This window comes from Eulemur rufifrons, chromosome 15 (assembly GCF_041146395.1).
Source record: "Eulemur rufifrons isolate Redbay chromosome 15, OSU_ERuf_1, whole genome shotgun sequence".
Taxonomy (NCBI): domain Eukaryota; kingdom Metazoa; phylum Chordata; class Mammalia; order Primates; family Lemuridae; genus Eulemur; species Eulemur rufifrons.
The window spans coordinates 6,225,831-6,244,887 of NC_090997.1; the positions used below are offsets into that span (position 1 = coordinate 6,225,831).

General features: G+C 48.1%; 1 protein-coding gene across 1 annotated transcript in view; it reads left to right on the plus strand.

Moving 5' to 3' along the window:
* The first annotated feature begins 12,782 nt into the window (after positions 1-12,782).
* The window catches only part of PNPLA1 (patatin like phospholipase domain containing 1), a 39,704-nt gene continuing 33,429 nt past the window's right edge, over positions 12,783-19,057 (plus strand). Inside the window, 1 exon segment of the mRNA XM_069488519.1 lies at positions 12,783-12,987. Coding sequence (XP_069344620.1) covers positions 12,783-12,987 — 205 coding nt within the window.

Genomic DNA, 19,057 nt, shown 5'->3' on the forward strand with positions numbered 1-19,057 from the left:
GCCACCGCGCCCGGCCCAATAAGGACATTTTATTTTTCTCCCAATACGAGAAGTCTGGCGGCTAAGGAAGTTCCTAGGTTAACCCGGTGGCTGAAAGACATCATGAAAGACACGGATCCTTTCTGTCTTCCGCTGTGCTATACGTGGCACAGCACATGGGCCCTGCCCCAGGCTGGCTTTCCTTAGGAGGGGAAGATGCCTGTGGCCTGATAAGCATCACATCCTGACGATGGCCAAAGGCAAAAATAGACTATTTCTTCTTGTCTAACATCTTTTTCTTTCAGATGTTGTATTTTTCAGTGTTAGAATTTCCATTGTGGTCTTTTTTATAGTTTCTGTTTCTCGACCCCATCTTTTCATTCATTGTGAGCTTGTTTTCATTTAAGTTCTTGAACATGGTTATAATAGCTGCTTTAAAATCCCTGTCTGTTAATTTTTACATCTAGGCTATCTTGAGGCTGGTCTCCACTGATTCCTTTTTCTCTTTTGTGTGGGTCACATTTTCCTGTTTCTTCTAATATCAAGTACCTTTGGACCGTATCCTGAACATTGTGAATGTATAGTGCAGAGACTCTGGATTCTTTTTGTTCTTCTCAAAAGTATTGCTTTTTATTTGTTCTAGCAGTCAGTTAATCCCTCTGCTGGATGGGAGCTGAAATCTTAGTTTAGATCTTTCTGCCTTAGCTGTGCTGCTTGGAGTCAGTCCCACACATAAGGAGTCTGGAGGTTTGAATACTCTACACACAAAATCTGGGGTCCTTCTCCTTTCCTACCCATCTGTGGTTCCTTCTCCTTTCCAGAATTTCCCTCCTCACTTTCCAGCTGCGTGGTCACCAGAACTCTGTCCTCTGGTTTTTCGGTGAGTACAACTGTGGGCTTACATCCTAGTTTTAACCACCTCACATGGGCTTCCCTTAGGCAAAACCTACAAAAAAATGAAGTGCTATTCCCTTCTTCCAAGTAGTCACTGTCCTCCAATATTCATGTCTTTTGATCACTGTCCAGTATTTTCATGGTTGCTTTTTATAATTTTGTCATTTTGGAGGTTTGTGGTCAGATGGAAGACAGCCATTACTGGATGCAAGGTTTTTGTTAGTCCTTTTTTAAAAAGCAAAGACGTCTTTCCCAGAATGCCTCAGCAGATTTCTTCTTTGTTTTATTGGCCAGAATTGTTTTCATCTGTTCTTTCGTAATCTCCTTTGTTCTAGGGTGTTCTTGACCTGAGGGACTTGGTTGCCCTGAAGAAGGTAAACAGAATTAGGGTTTAAGGAAGAAGGGGAAAGGGCTATTGGGCCAGAAACCAATGGAACTTGCCACACAGGACTTTTCAGTGCCTTTAATATGAAGGTTTGCTTTGTGAGTCTCCAAGTGCTCATCCCAATCTCATGGGCACTATTTCTTAAATGTATTTATTTGATTAAGAAGTCCTTTACCCATAAAGCATGTGTCAGGACTAGTCTGAACTTCTGGAAGCAGCAAGATTTCAAGGCCACCTTCTGGTCACAACACTCAGTGTGTGCCTCACCACTGTGGCAGTCTGGCCAGCAGGCTCTGGGTTTTGTCAGTGTTTCCAACTCAACAATTGTTTTGTGAACCACAGCAATGGATTGGACCAAAACTTGAGGTCTGAAACAATTGCTAGAACAGACAGCCCTGGCGGCCAAGTAAATATTGTCTCAGTTTTTGACAATCTGTTCCCAGAAGGTGGGTATCTCATGAAAAATCCAAGAACAAAGGGTGTTTCTTTGTGACTACAACTAAACTTAGGACTGGGGGCTTTGCTGTGTCAATTCTTTAAGCTAAATTAAGCTGAGGAAGTGGTGACTTTCATGGAGTTATTGCTTTGTAGGTTATCCATAATCCTGTCCTAGGGAACTCCTCCAAAACCATTGATTATCCCCTGAAAATAGTTACAACTATGTTTAAAGAAAAACTATTGCCAAGCACAGTGGCATGCCTATAGTCCCAGCTACTTGGGATGCTGAGGTGGGAGGATCCCTTGAACCCAGGAGTTCGAGACCAGCCTGGGCAACATAGTGAGACCCTGTCTTAAAAAAAAAGATTAAAAACAAAACTGTCAAAAAGATGATGTAAATATACCAGGAAAGATTATTTTGAAAAAGAAAGATCTCCACAATCCCAACACACAATGGTTTTCATTGTACAGTCCCTCCCTACATGCCCACAATTTTGCGTACTATATTTCCTTGATTGTAAAATACTATCAGCTTTAAGACTCAGCATTGATTTGGCAAAAAGCTTTTAAGGAGAAAAAAAAAACACCACAAGAACTTGTTAAGAATGACCATTGACTGTGAGGTGCAGCCCAATATTAGAAACTGGGGTGAATTAGAAATAGGGGTGAAAAAAGATATATGCTTTGGAATTGAGAAATTATTATTATAATTTTTTTTTTTTTTTGAGACAGAGTCTCACTCTGTTGCCCCGGCTAGAGTGCCGTGGCGTCAGCCTAGCTCACAGCAACCTCAAACTCCTGGGCTCAAGCAATCCTCCTGCCTCAGCCTCCCGAGTAGCTGGGACTACAGGCATGCGCCACCATGCCCAGCTAATTTTTTTTCTCTATATATTTTTAGCTGTCCATATAATTTCTTTCTATTTTTAGTAGAGACGGGGGTCTCACTCTTGCTCAGGCTGGTCTCGAACTCCTGAGCTCCAGCGATCCACCCGCCTCGGCCTCCCAGAGTGCTAGGATTACAGGCGTGAGCCACCTCGCTGGCCCTGAGAAATATTTTGAAAAAGCAAATTTTACTTTGCTATGTACCAGAAAGTTATTTAATTTCTCAAAATTAAATTTTTTAAATTCAAAATTATTTAATTTGAACCAGAAATACATTCGCGTGGTTCAACATTCAGAAGGCACAAAAGTATTGTCAGTGACGTGGTCCCTGCTGCCCAGCCCCTCCCTGGAGGCCACCCCTGTTTCAGCCTCTTGTGTGGGTTCGGAGGTGGATCGTGCTCCTGTCTGCACGTGAAGGCATATTCTTGGCCGCTCCTTTTTCCACAGGTGGCAGCACATTACGCACCCCTTCTGAACCTTGCTTTTCCACTTAAAATACAAAGATGGATCCACATCATGACCTGACCATTTTGATTTTTTTGTTTTTCTTTTTCTTTCTTTCTTTTTTTTTTTTTTTTTGAGACAGAGTCTCACTCTGTTGCCCAGGCTAGCGTGAGTGCCGTGGCGTCAGCCTAGCTCACAGCAACCTCAAACTCCTGGACTTAAGCGATCCTCCTGTCTCAGCCTCCCGAGTAGCTGGGACTACAGGCATGCACCACCATGCCCGGCTAATTTTTTCTATATATATTTTTAGCTGTCCATATAATTTCTTTCTATTTTTAGTAGAGATGGGGTCTCGCTCTTGCTCAGGCTGGTCTCGAACTCCTGAGCTCAAACGATCCACCCACCTCGGCCTCCCAGAGTGCTAGGATTACAGACGTGAGCCACCGCGCCGGGCCTGATTTTTTTGTTTTTCTAAGATTGCATCACAAGCATTTCTCTATCTTTCTGTACAATTGTTTTCATTATCCTTTTCAATGACTGATTTTGTGAGGTGACTGGACTACCATTTAATAACAACTCCCAAGTGAATATTTAGGTCTTTCCCAGCGTTTTGCTATCACCGAGAACACGGCGATGACCACTTACTCATTCAACAGATATTTATTTGACAACCACAAACCGAGATCCTCCTATGTGCCAAAGTGTCTTCCCCTAAGGGGCTTAGAGTCAGCAGTGGGGACAGCCCTGGAAATAAATAAGGCGCAGTGGTGTTCCCATCGCCCCAGGGAGCCTCTGAGTACAGGCTGCGCTCCCACATGGGGGAAAGAAAGAAAACCGAGGAAGCATTTACCTGCCTGCACTGGCGAGTGAATTAACGAGCTGGCTACGGCTTATTCATCAGGCTCGTGATCCTGGCTACCGCGCATCCACCTCCCGGGTAGACTCGGTCTCCGTGCACTGACGACATCACTGTCCAAGGCCCCAGCCGTGCTGAATTTACAAAGGTTCAATAAATCAATAAAGAACAACGACGGTTAGCACTGTGCAAGCACTTGCCACGTGCCAGGGCAGCCCCCTACGAGGTATTAGTATTTTTCCATTTTCTAGATGAGAAAACCAAGGAACAGAGATACTAGATAACTTGCCAGGGGTGCAGCTAACATCGATGTGACTTGAAGCAGACAGCCCTGCTCCCTCACCGCCACACCGCACTGCCCTGAGAAAGGCAGCTGGACCTACCCCTGGCGACAGATTCTGTCTTTGCTCTGTGGATGCCGACCCGTCCCTTCCTTTTCTCAAATTCGACAAGGGTACCCTTGGGTTCCTTTAATTCTCACTCATTGGGTGAGCATTTTCCCGGGTTGAACTTTCCCAGCCTCTCTCCCTCTGGAGGAATTACCTGCCAGAACCTTTGAGGTTGGGGTCCCCTCCTGCCCTGGGGCAGGGGTGCAGAGCGTCTCCGACCCAGCAGCCTGGGAGCCTCGGGGCTCCCAGACAGACCTCCAGACTCACACTTGGTTGGATCCTCTTGGCTCCCACCCATCCCACCTTCAATCCGCTCTCCCCCGTGCCCCCACCTCATCCTGTCCCCCGCCCCGTCGCACAGACCACCCTCACGGCCCCACTTCTCCCACCCGCCCTCGGTCCACAGGCAGCAGCGGGCCTGGCTCTCCGCCGGCTCTGCAGCATGTGATGCAACCTCCTGCTCACTTGTGATAACTCAATTTCTTCTTAGCTGCTGGAACAAAAGGCCCTCTTCACCTCAGAGTATTCCAAATGCCAAAACAAACAGCAGCAGCAAACAGGATGGCACAATGTGGCCATCCACAGCGATTCTTCTTTGTTTACCGTAAGGGAAGTAGCAATGGAAGCAGCTGCAGGCGATTGCCGTGGAAAGTGGGTTTCCCTCCACCCTCAAACCCCAGTCCCCCTCCTCACAGGGAACTATCCTCAGCAGTTTTATTTCTGAAATTTTGCATGCATATACATAGAGAATCTATTTTTTTTTTCCTTTTAGACATAAATGGTAGCATACTATACTTACTGTTTGGATCCTTGTTTTTTTTAATTTTTATTTTTCTTACTTACCAATCTATCTTGGAGAACGTTCCCTGTGAGTACATCCGGATCGACATTATTCTTTTCAATAGCTGCAAAGAATTGCATTCTGTGGCTAGACCATAAGTCATTGAACTAGCTTGCCACCAATAGATATCGAGGTTACTTCTAGATCTTTGCTGTCACAGTTGACACTGTATTTAACAACCCTGTGCATATACTTTTTTTGGAGGGTTCCTATGAGTATTGCTGCAGGATAAATTCCTGCAAGCAGTGATTTTTAAATAGATGGTGTCCCCCAAACTGCAGTTTTTCAATGGAGACTGAATGAATAGCTTAGACTAGATGGGAAAATCATTTAAAATAACCAAGACTTGGCCGGGCGTGGTGGCTCATGCCCGTAATCCTAGCACTCTGGAAGGCTGAGGTGGGAGGATCGCTTCAGCTCAGGAGTTCGAGACCAGCCTGAGCAAGAGCGAGACCCATCTCTACTAAAAAAAAAAAAAAACAAACAGAAAGAAATTAGCTGGGCAACTAAAAATAGAAAAACAAATTAGCTGGGTGTGGTCGCTCACGCCCATAGCCCCAGCTAGTTGGGAGGCTGAGGCAGGAGGATTGCTTGAGCCCAGGAGTTTGAGGTTGCTGTGAGCTGGGCTGATGCCACGGCACTCTAGCCCGGGCAACAGAGTGAGACTCTGTCTCAAAATAAATAAATAAATAAATAAAATAACCAAGACTCTATTTTATATGAGAGAGCATCTTAATGCATTTAAAACACAAAAATATAAATCATAAAAGGAAAAGAATGATACATTTTATTACATTAAAATTTAAAACTTTAGTACCACAGAAGACATCATTACAACGTTGAAAGAAAAGCCGCAAACCACACGAGGATATTTACAATGCATTCAATGGAGCTAATATTAGTACCAAAGTCTACACATTATTAACGAAAAGACAAATACTCTCCCACCCCAAGTGGGAAAAGGCTAAGAACAAGCGACTCAGAGAACAGGAAACTGGAATAACCAATGAACACAGGAAACGATGCGTAGCTTCACAGCTAATCATGAAAATGCACATTAAACGGCAGTGAGGTAGCACTTCACATCCCTCAGACTGGCGAAATTTTTTTAATCTGGTCATAGCAGAGAAGTGAGGCAATTAGATCTCTTATAAACGCTCCGTGGGAGTATGAACTGGCAGGACACTCTGGAGAGCAATTAGGCAACACCCCATAGAATTGAAGTGCACAACGTATTAACTATATTGCTTTATTTTGCGTGTTCTTGATGCTCTGGCATTTGTGGCGTGTGTGTGTGTGTGTGTGTGTGTGTGTGTATGTGTGTGTCAGACTGCCCCTCCCAGGGCTAGCCAATTCTTAGTAAAGGGCACACGTCTCCCATGTGTAAACTAGCCAATCCGGAGCCCTACTCTGAAGCACCTCTTCCATCTGGCTCTCACCCTCCAGGAGGCAATACTCCTCTGCCCTAATCGCGCAGGGCCACGTACCAGTCAGCTAGGGACCACCCTAGAGCCTGCCAACTTTACTCAAACTAGCCAACCCGAAGATGTTTCCCTGCCTCTCCCACGGCAAACACAACAAAGGCTGTGGCCCTACTCTTTCCCCACTGCTTCCGCCACCGGAACAAACCTGGGGCAGATGTGGCCCTCTGTGGCAAGGAATGTAAGTATCTGAAGCAGAAATGTCCTATCAATGGCATTGGCCTCTCTGTGTCACAACTCAGTCACCTCCATAAATGGAAATCCCCTGGGTACAGTAGAGACACCCACACTGTGAGCGGAGAAATTGCTGTACAATGCAAACGGAGATGTATGCAAAAGTGCTCACTGCAGCAAAACACTGGGAACGTCCATCAGTAGAATGACAAATATGTTGTCCCGTGGTCTCAGAGTGGGTCACCAGAAAGCAGTAAAATGAAAAAGGCTAGAGCTATGTATCATAATGTTGAGTAAAAATAGCAAATTGCAAAATAAATGCAATGCGTTTATGTGAAATTGAAAAAGATTTATAAAATAATATCATATATCGTTTATAGAATGTATTCACATAATAAAAGCACAAAAACATGGAAGGGAAGAATTCTCGTCGATCTGGGACATAGTTTTCCATGGGGATGAGGAAAGAGAGAGTGAGATTAGGAAGGAGTTCAAAGGAGGTTTCACCTCTATCTGTGATGTTTCATTTCTTTAAAACCAAAGAAATATTTGGGTGAAATGTAGTAAAACGTTAAGATTTGTTCCATCTGGCTGGTGGGTACGCAGAGGTTTGCTGTACTAGTTTTGGGACTTTAGTCTGTTAGAGCTATTTCATTATGAGTGAAAGATACTACTTAGGATGCCTGAGGGATCTCAAGGTCACACGAAAGGACAAGAGGATGGGATGCCAACAAGCCCTGTACCTATCTCAACTGTGTCGAAATTTCTTCTCTCTCCTTAAGTTGTATCTTTTAAAATTCCTGACTTTTCAGAAGAGCTTTAAATACTTGCACCCCCCACAGAGGATAAATCTGTATGTTTAGTGATCAAATATTCAAAAATTAAGTCACACACCTCAAACAGCAAGTGCTACATTAGAGGGTTGTTCAATTAATTATTTGTTCTTCTCAAAATACAGGCTGCATTTTACTAGAAATATTTAATAGCCCTTGCATGGGTCATGAGGTTTTCAGCAACAAATATCAAGTGAACAGTGGGTTAAGCAATAACAATTTGTTATCTGACATAACCGGAAGGTGTAGACAAATGATCTGGGGGTCGGTACTGTCACTCAACAGTCTCCTTAAGGACGCAGGCTCTTTCTGGCTTTCTCATATGCTGTCCCTACTGCCTTAGCCAGCCTCCAAATTGGCCCTCAATAATCCCCACCTTCTGGTATTCTCACCATTCCTACATTCTCACGTTCCTACATTTTACCAGGGTTGGTCTATATGACCAATAGGATGTGGCAGAGATGTTAGCATCACTTCTGAGATTAAGTTATAAAAAGACTGCAGCTACCATCTTGTGGTCACACACACTCTCTCTCCTCGTTCTATCTCTTTCTTTCTCTCACTAACTCTCTTGCATCCTACACTGTGGGAAAAGCAAGCTGCCAACCCATGAGCAGCCCAGTGGAGAGGCCCGTGTGGTGAGGCACTGAGGTGAGGATTTCTGCTAATAGCCAGCTAAGAACAGATGCCCACAACCATGACAGTGAGATGCAAGTGGATTTGCAGCTCCAATGAGCCTTAAGGGTATTGCAGCCCTGGCTGTGAGCTTGAATGCAACCTCACAAGAGAAGCCAGAACCACCCAGTTAAGCCATTTTCAGGTTCCTGGCCCTCAAAAATTCTGTGAAATAATATGTTTGTCGCTTGAAAGTGCTACATTTGGGGGTTATTTGTTACGCAGCAATAGATAACTAATACACTCAATGTGCCTGCCCAGTTTCCCAGGACGGGTTCAGATGGCTACCATAGGACCAAACACCATGTTCTAACAGGGCAGTGCCTCAGGCAGGAAGAAAGGGGGATGGAAAGGGGGCCTTTTATGTGCCTTTCACCTTTTATCAAGGAGGAAAATCTTTCTTAGGAGCCCCCAGCAGACTTCCCCTACTTCTCATTGTCCAGAAGTGGGTCTCGTGGTCACCTTTAGCTGTAAGGGAGGCTGGGAAATCAAGTCTCAGGCCTTTTCAGCTGCTTTATAGGGAGGTGGCAGGGAATGGGGGCTGGGGAGTGTCTGCTGGTAGCCAGCAACGGTCCCCACCCGCCCACGGCCTCAATCTGTCTGATTGTTTCCACCTGGCATCATTTTTTATTTATTTATTTTTTTCTTTTTTCTTTTTTATGGAACACAGTATGGAGTTATCCACCTGGCATCATTCAACTCGTTCCCTCATACTCTGCATTTTACTGAAAACTGGAAGTTAGGCCTCAGTTAGATTCATGTTAAGTATTTCTGGCAAGAATATTTATAGGTGGTTTTGTGAACTTCATATCATATCACATCAAGAAACAACCAGTTTTTTCACTATATTAAAATTTTCAAGCCGGGTCCGGTGGCTCACGCCTGTAATCCTAGCACTCTGGGAGGCCGAGGTGGGAGGATCGCTTGAGCTCAGGAGTTCGAGATCAGCTTGAGCAACATTGAGACCCCGTCTCTATAAAAAACAATAAAAATAAAAATAAAATTTTCAAGATGTAAGCAACGGATGGCACACTGTCAACGAAAAGCCCACCCAGGATCTATATACGTCTTTCTCCCCAATATTGTCCCCGGTGCCTTCGCATCTCTTACACTTATGGGAAGTCCAGGTTCCCCCGTTGATCCATTTTGGGTGGTCTCGTTGGACTTCTGTGATAAGCAATCTGTTTCTCGCATGTGATTTCCTCAGGGACTGATGAGCCACCAAGCCTGTTAACTTACTTAGAAAAACACCTGCAAAGACTATGAGATGACTTTTAAAATCAAATACAGAAATTTTAGAAAGTGATTCTTCCTTGAGGTCGTTCACTGGAAGGTCTCAGGGCTTTAAGTTGAATGTCTGGAACAAAGGGAGATGAAACTAGCCTTCCCTATGGTTTAACCCCGAGACACAGGCCAAGCTGAGGCCTGGGGCTCACCAGCCCTCATCAGCGCCAGGGCCAGCACTTGGGGTCCCCGTGAACGGCTGCTCTGGGGCCTTCTCACGTACAATCGTGAATTTCTAGTTGGTTTGTTTGCATAGAGGCTGTCTGCGCATCCCCAGGAAACCGAAGCATATGCACATTCACAGAGGACAGGCGGGCCTGAGGGCTGGCATGCCAGGGCCTGTGCAGGGATGAGGAGATACCTTGGAAGGGGTGGTGGGCCCCGGCCTCCTGGGACCCCCTGCAGCCTGTGGACAGCAGGAGGCCTCACTTCCTATTTCGCTGAGAACATGGAGATGACAGGAGGAGAAACTTGTCCACGGCTGTCTTCCCTTCCCCGTACCCCATGCCCACCTCCTCTGCCTACCCCTCTCTGCTGCCTCAATGGCAGGGGTCTCTGTGTCCCTCTCTGGAGCCATCCCTTCCCCTGGTGGGCAGCACCAACATCTTGCTGCTATTTCGGATGCGTCTTAATGTAAAGTCATCCTCCACCTGGTTTCTCAACTCTGCCAAAGGCAGCCCCACTCCTCCCTGTCCCCAGGCTAAAAGCACGGCAGCGGCCGTGACTCAGCCAGCCCATCCAACCAGTCCCGGTCCTCAGAGCCTTCTGTGGCAATAACTTCATTAACTTGTCTTCCTTCAGCTGTCAGCCTGCCTGCCTGGTGTGTCATCCCCCAGGAGGTGGGCCACCGCCCTCCCTCTCTGTCCTCCAGCTTGCTGTCATCTCCCTGCCAAGGCTCTCTTGCCTGGGAACTCCCCGAGCTCCTCCTGCTGTCGCTCCGGGTCGAGCCTTCCTCTTCCGAATCTCCCCCCGCCCCTCCGTCTATCCCACCTTGGGGCCCATCTGTTCCAGAAGCCTCGACTCTTACTACCGTCGATAATGACAGATGTGCCACGTGCGCGCGTTTTGCAGCCATATGACTTTAGCCTTTACAGCTGCAGTGCAGAGTAGGAATCGTAGCATCGTCCTTTTCACTAATGAGAAAACTGGGGCCTGGAGAGACCACATGGGTCACACTCACTTAAGTGGCAGAGCTGGGATCCAAAGCAAAGCCCTTGATCCGGTGACTCTGACCCCATCACACCCTCCCCCCTCTGTAAGGAGCTCCTCCTGTTCCTTGCCCTCCCCCTCCTCCCAGCTTCCTCAAGTCCCAGCCCACAGCTCCCCTGCGCTCCTCAGACGGCTCCAGCCCACACTGCTCACCCGCGCTTCTTAACTTTCTGGCAGGAATCTCAGCCTTGCACAATTTGGTGCTTAATTATAGATTGCCTTGTGCAGTTCTCTGGTTCTTCCACATTTGCCTGTCTTGTTCCCAAGAAGCCTGAGAGTGTCTGAGCTGGGGATGGACCTTCCACTTCCTCCCGTCTGCAGGGCCCGACACAGGGCAGGGCACACTGCCCTCCGGGGAGCTGACCTGACCCCCAGGAAGGGGACGGGGTCTCTGCTGTTCCAAAAGCTGACCGGATTCCACCCTGACACACCCGCTCCCTCCACGCCCGTGGTCTGCCCCAGATCTCTGCGTGGGTGCGCGCACGCACACACGCACACACACACATTTTCTCTGTTACACGCACATCTAATCAAAAGCTCTCTTCCCACACTGAGGTGATGACATGCCTGGAACTGCCCACTCAAGACAGAAAACTCCTCACTGAATCCCGGGCATTGTCCTCATTGTGGAATTCCAAGGTGGCCCCGAGAGGCTGCCAGAGTTGCTGGGAGCTCCCCAGGGCCGGGAGAGCCATAGATGTCACATCCTGACAGACAGACTAGAGCTGGATCAGGCATTAGGCGGGGCCTTGGTGGCTTGATTGTACTTCTAGTCCTATCGCTGAGGTCTTGGTGGGGGAGTGGGGAGATGTGATCTTGCCACATCAGTCTTTGCAATATTCCCATGGGGTGACACTTGGTCCTCACCAGGACCACATTGCTCAGCCAGGGGGCGCGTAACAGCGGCCCCTGAGCCAACCCTGGTCCCCTTGCACCACCTCCCTTACCAAAACATCTCTCTCTGACCCCGATGTCTCCACCTGTGACCTCCTAAGCTGTTCCTCCTTGGGGTTAAATGCCGCCATCTCAAACTTCTCGTTTCAAAGTCAGAAGAGGAGCGTACAATATGAAGCCCCAAGCACTTAGAATGATCTAGATTTCAGACTGATTTCTTTCCAGACACTTGGGAGACAGCACGAGGGCACAGGGCTTGGTGAGGGGCACTGACCACAGGTCAAAGGGTCAGTGAAGGGCCCCGGAGAAGACACAGGGAGAGGTGGAGAGGCCGTGGTGGGACGTGCCCCTGAAACCAAACTTCTCTTCCTTTACAATTTTGCCCGTGGCCATTCCTAACCTGTAAATAAGCAAGCAAGTGAATAAACAAAGGAGTCCTTCTGTAAGAAGAGCAAATAAAAATAATTGTGTAATATGTCACCCATAGACACAGCCTGGAGGAACTGGGGCTGGGGGCACTGTTGGGGAGCTGTGGATGGTGTGTGTGCCTTTGGAAAACCAGAGCCGCACTCTGGGGGCGGGGACACCCTCCTCCGGGAGGAGGCAGGCTTATAAGTCCTTTACTGATGTGGCCATCGCGAGGGAGGCCCCGCCGATAACCATTGCAGAGGTTTTGCAACTGGGTGCATGAGGCTGAGGGTTGGGCAGTGCCGCCTCCTTGGGCATGCCCTGCCGGAGCCGTGAGCGCGCCTAGGTGTACCAAGGATGGGCAGAGTGCCGCCGAGCCTGCGCCCGAGATGAATCTAGCCAAGCAATGAAGCCGGCAGGGGCCCCTCAGGACCAAGACCCTGTTCTCGCACCCGAGGGGCCTTCTGCACCCCGCCCCGGGCCTGGGGCCCCTTACCGACCTTTGGGGCCGCCCCCTGGCAGAGCTTAGCAGGCCCAGGCGGTGGCTGCCTGAACCTCCTGCTTTGCCCCAGCCGCCCGGGCAGAGGCGGCCACATTCCAGGCTGCGGGCTGGCAGGGAAGCCGGGCGGCGAGTTCCACAGGGAGCGGCAGCCCGAGCCCGGCCAGGCAAGCGCTGAAGGGTGGTTCCTCCCCCGGGGAGGCCGGAGGCTGAGGAGATGGAAGAACAGGTGTTCAAGGGGGACCCGGACACCCCGCATTCCATCTCCTTCTCGGGCAGTGGATTCCTCTCCTTCTACCAGGCGGGGGCCGTGGATGCGCTGCGGGACCTGGCCCCCCGGATGCTGGAAACGGCCCATCGCTTCGCCGGGACGTCGGCGGGCGCCGTGATCGCCGCCCTGGCCATCTGCGGCATTGAAATGGGTAAGGCCTTTGTTCTGGTTTTCTGGGGGTCTCCGGAAGGATTCCACAAAGCGGAGCCTGAGGGAGGCTCGGGGGTGCTTTGGGGAGCAAAGCCAGGCGTGGGTGGCAGGAAAGGAAAGGGAGGCGGAGGAGGACAGTGGCAGCTGTGGCATCTGAAGGTTGGGGTCCGCCGGGTCCCAGTCTCTGACCCACGGGCTGAGCTTGGACCTGTCTCTCCCTCTGCCCCGGTGCCCTTCCCGGTGGGATGCACCGTCTCCCGGGCACCGGGGAGGCAAGGGCAGCATCTCCCCCAAACATCCCCGTGTCAGAAGTTACGCCACGGCACAGCCATACACTGGGGTCAACTGCTGCTCCGGCCCGGCCTCTTCTACCATGCCAATACCCTTGCTGGGGCAGCACTTCAAACCTCCGTCACCTTGGTGGGGATGGGTTTGTCAGCCAGCTTTCAGGTGGCTGGAAATATGAAAAGCGTGTGTGTGTGTGTGTGTGTGTGTGTGTGTGTGTGGCGGGGGGGTTGGACAGGAGGGGCCCCGAGGGAGAGACACCGGGAAGGACGGGTGGGGAGAGAACATGGAAGATGTCCCCTCACCTTCTGCCCTCCTGGTCCAGGGGCCCCAGAGAGGGGGACGGGGCCACACTGCGGACCCAGAGGGGGAAGTGCCGTCGCGGGCTGGGAGCAGACCCATCCAGCAGCCACGAGAACAGGCCCGGCAGCCGCATGGGCTGCCTGGGGGTGGTGGGGGAGGCCTTTATCCACCTACTGAGCTCCTGTTCTGTGCCAGGCTCTGTTCCAGGCACTGGGGACAAAGCTGCTGCCCTGTGGAGCAGAAATCCTAGCGAAAAAAGATAGTAAACCTTCAAACGAGGAACCTTCTAATGTAATGTCTAAGATCTATGAGTAAAATAAGATCTACGTTAGGAGTGAGATTACAGCGGGAAAGGGACAGAGAATAAAGTGGGTACTATTTTAAAAAGGTGGGAGGGGAAGCCTTTCGGAGGAGGTGACAGTCAAGCTGAACACAGTGAGAGAACAGGTCACCTGGAGATCCTGAAAAAGGACCTGCCCGGTGGGGGGGGCAGCTGGGCGCCCGTGGGCGGCAGAGTGGGGAGGGGGCGCGGGGGGCAGCAGGATGCAGACACCGAGGCGGGAGACAGCACCTGCTGCTCACATCTGATCCCAGCTCTGCCATTTCACAATGCGGCCCCGAGGCAAGTTATTGAACTTTCTGTGCCTCAGTTTCTCCATCTGTGAAAGGGCGATCCTAGTGGTTCGCTGATTCCCAGCTTGTTAAGGGATTGACTGAGCTAATATGAGTGACCTGCTTGGACCAGGGCCTGGCACGTGGCAATCGCTCGAGTGAGTCAATGATCTGATCTGTGTTTTCGGATCCCTGATGGCTGGGCAGGGAGGGCATGCTGGAGGAGGCAGGGGAGAAACGAGGTGAGGGAAGATTGGATTCAGGATGTACTCTGGAGGTAGAGCCAATGAGACTTGCTCTCTTGCCAGCTGCGGGGTAGGAGACCGTGGCTGCAGCCTTATCCCGGTGCAAGCAGGGCGCCTTCCTGCCTGGGGGTCCCCACGCTGGGTGGCGGGTCTGTTTTAAAGAATAACAGTAATGCTCATTCACTGAGTATCTCCTATGTGCAGGATAATTTTTTCTTTTTAATAATAATTTTACTTGTGAAATACACAAGTAAAAAACAAATTCTTTCTCAATGGACAAAATTCAAACAGTACGAAAGTGTAGAGTAGCAGTATGTATACAGAGTAGAAAGAAAGCCTCTACTCTCCGCTGTCTCTGATCCCACTCTCCCTCTGGTAGCCAGTGCTAAGGGCTCCACACCAATCTTTTTTTTTTGAGACAGAGTCTCTGTTGCCCGGGCTAGAGTGCCATGGCATCAGCCTAGCTCACAGCAACCTCAAACTCCCGGGCTCAAGCGATCCTCCTGCCTCAGCCTCCCCAGTAGCTGGGACTACAGGCGTGTGCCACCATGCCTGGCTAATTTTTTCTATATATATTTTTAGTTGTCCAGCTAATTTCTTTCTATTTTTAGTAGAGACGGGATCTCGCTCTTGCTCAGGCTGGTCTCGAACTCCTGAGCTCAGATGATCTACCCGCCTTGGCCTCCCAGAGTGCTAGGATTACAGGCGTGAGCCACCGCACCGGGCCCTTCCAGAGCTGTTTTAATGCACAGAGGCGTCTGTGAATGTAGCAGTTAATGCCCCATCACCCAGTGGACTCTAGGACAAGCCTTCAGAAAGGGGCCTGGGGCGAGCACCTCCCCCCGCCCCCCGCCCCCGCACTGTCCTGGAGTCACAGAACTCCTGCCCCAGACTCCTGGTTCGGAGATGCTCTCTCCCTTTCCAGGTGCCTGCGTTGTTCACCTGCCCCATCACCCTCACCCTCCTCTTGTCTTTGTATCAGCTTCTTAAAATACACCTTCTGAGCAAGTCATTGTAGTCTTCACACTCTGGCATTAAAAGACTTTTCAGAATTTATTCAATTCACTCGATTCCATAAATACTGCCAGGCTGTGATGGTCATGGACAGCAGGCAGGGGAACTAACACCCGTCAAAAGGATACCTAATTGTAGAGTGTCATCAAGGACTAGGCTGTGGGCTGCTTGTAACAGCGGCAGAAGGTCAGGGAAGGGTGAGGTGTGTGGGACTTGCTCTGTCCACGCGACAACATGTTTATGAGACTTAGGCACGTCACCCCCATCTAGCTCATTGATTTGAACTGCCAAGCAATTTACCATTAACTAGCATGTCCCGTGTGTCAGGCACTGCTCTCCCTCTTTGGCATATTAACTCATTCACGCCTCACACCAGCCCTTCCAGGTGAAAACTGTTATTATCCCCATTTTACAGAGGAGGAAACTGAGTCATGGAAATCTTAAATAACTTGCCCAAGGTCACACAAGCAGTACTTGGTAAAGCTAGAATTTGAACCCCGTCTGGCCAGAGACTACACTCTTACTCTTGAAACTACTCTGCTTGACAAAGCAGTGTTGGAGGAGGGGATGCTGGTTGTCTGGATGGCAGGTTCAGGGAAGTCTCTCTGAGCAGGTAGAGTGTGCACACCTGAGGATGTGACCGAGCATGTGAGCGAATGAGCCCAGGAATACCTTGGGGAGAGCGTTCTATGCAGAAGCAAGAGTGACTTCATGCAAGTCCCATCACCAGTTAGAAGCAGAGAAAGTACCAGGACTAGCTCTCCTGACTTTGCAAGTCTCCCATTAAGACTATGCCACAGTTCAGTTAGCCATTTTATTTAAAGACAGGGCCAATATTCTGTTGTAATAAAGAACACTGCAATGAACATCCTCATTTGTGTCTGTCATGCCCACGTGGAATGTGTATCATTCTAGAGTGTGCATGTCACTGACTTTGCTGGACTTTGACAAATTACTCTCTAAAGTGGTTGTAACTATTTAAGTACTAACAGCATTTACAAGTTCTAATTTCCCCACAATGTCAGACCCGAAAGTTTTATGCCAGTCTAATGAATGGTAAATTATATCTCATTTATTTTGTTTAATCTGCATATCCTGATTGCTAGTGATGCTAATCATCTCTATGTATCTATTGATCATTTCTGTTTCCTCTTCTGTAACTTACCTGCTCAACACTTTTCCAGTTTTTTCCTACTGAGTTATCTTTTTTTCTTTAACTTGTAGATGTTCTTTATAGATTCTACACACTTATCATTTGTCTGTGATAGCAACTGCACCTGTCTTTTCCCACTCTATGGCTTGTCTTTTTATTTTGCTTTGATGTCTTTTGACACTTAGAAAATTTTAATTTTAATGCAATCAAATGTATCCATCTTTTGCTCTTACAATTTGTGGATTTTTTGGTTTGTTTTCCAGGTTTTTTGTTGTTGTCTTTTTTTTTTTTTTGAGACATGATCTTGCTCTGTTGCCCAGGCTAGAGTGCAGTAGTGTGATCATAGATCACTGCAGCCTTGAATGGGCTCAAGCAATCCCTGCTTCAGCCTCCCAAGTAGCTAGGACTACTGGCACAGCACCACACCCAGCTATTTTTTCTATTTTGTTGTAGAGACAGGGTCTCACTATGTTGCCCAGGCTGGTCTCAAACTCCTGACCTCAAGCAATCCTCCACTTTGGCCCTCCAAAATGTTGGGACTAAAGGCATGAGCTACCATGCCCGGCCATATTTGTGTTTTTAAATATCTTTCTTTATTACAATGATTTCTTCTACATTGTCTTTCAAAAGTTTTTAAGTTTTCATATGTAGGGCAATGCATCTGGAATTTATTTTGTTGATGGTTGAAGTAGAGATCTAATTTTTAAGTTATTTTGCCATATGGTAACCAATTAAAAGCAGCTCTCTCCACACTTGTTTGAAATGCTGTCTCTGGTATATTAACAGAAAAAAAAAACACAAAAAAACGAAACAAAAAAAAAACCCAAGCTCTGTAAAATAATTTAGAGAGGCTTATTTTGAGCCCAATGTGTGTGACTGGTCTGGAGTACATGGCCTCAACAGATCCTGAGAAAATATGTCCACAGTAGCTGGGTTTGGTTTTACACATTCATGGAGACAGGAATTACACGTAAGATCTAAGTCAATATGTGGAAGGCGTACAGTGCTTTGGCCTGAAAAGGCCGGACATCTCTAAGCGTGTGGCGGGGAAGGATTACAGGTGACGGTGGGTTTAAAGATTCTGTGATTTGCAATTGGTTAAAGAAATGAAGCTTTGTCTACAGGCTTGGAATATTTTAATTGAAGATAAGGATGTCTGTTAGTCAGAGACAAGCCGCCTGACCTTTACTGAAACTTAAGTGATCTGTTAAACACACTGATGGCCTGTAGGTGTGGTTTAAGCTTTGTCTGGCGTGGCCTTAGGCCTGTTAAGGATTTAGTATCTTGTTACAAAGAGTAACTCTAAAAGGGAGGAGGCATAAGGAGGCATGTCTAACCTCCCTTCTCCTCATGGCCGGCTACTCAACTTTAAGGTTTTTCTGGGGTTTCTTTGGCCAAGAGGGGGTCCATTTAGTTGGCTGGGGGGCTTAGGATTTCATTTTAATTTACAGGTATATTCAAGTTCCTGAATTTCCATGAGCCTTTCTTAGAGTCTCTCTTCTCTTCCTTTGGCTAATTTGTCTATTTCTGTACCAAATTCCACTGTTTTAATCAGGATAGCTGTAAGGTTTTTGGATGGCTGGCACCAGAGAAAGAAAGACGAGCAGAGTAGAAAGGGGTAAGCAACGAGGCTTTATTTGAGCGCTCGGGGCGAGGGTAACGGGTCCCAGGAGAGAGGCCTAAGCAAGGTTCACGGGTCCTGGGAGAGAGGGGCCCGAGAAGTCGTGCTGCCCAGAGGTTTTGTGTGGGCTTATATATGTTTTACAGCTGGGGGGTGGGGGTTTCTTTGGCGGGAAGATTTTTGGCGCGAAGAGTTAGGAATTTTCCGTTACGGTTTTAGGGTGGGTATTGAGAACTAGGAGGGGCTGGTGGTATGCATAGATTCCAGGAACTGAGACCCTTATCAGGGTAACCATCCAGGTGTGGCTATTCTTTAACTTAGCTGGGCCTTGCAGGTGTTGTTCTCGGAAAGTCTCATGGGCTTCTTTTTTTTTTTTCGTTAGGGAGGGGAGGGGTGCCCGCCACCAGCCTTACAATAGCCTCATAATAAGGGGGTCGCTGTATATGGCAAGCCCTCTCCTCCCCTCCCTCCTGTCTTCTTCATACATTGCCTCTATTATTTTGGGCCCTTTTTTCCCCCATATGAAAAGCTCTGTTGGGATTTTGACTGAAATCACATTTATAAATATAGTTTATCTCTCTATTCTGGTCTTTTTTTGTCCTTCAATAAAGATTTTGTGTCTTTTATTAGATTTATTTCTTAGAACCTTATAGTTTTTGTTGCTATGGGAAATGGGGTCTTTTTTATCTATGGCATTTTCTAATCTAATTGATTATCACTGATATAAAGGAATGCTGATGGTTTTTGCATATTGATCTTGTTTTGAGCAACCTATTTACTTATTTCTTTAGCAAGACAGGATCTCACTCTGTTGCCCAGGCTAGAGTGCTGTGGCATT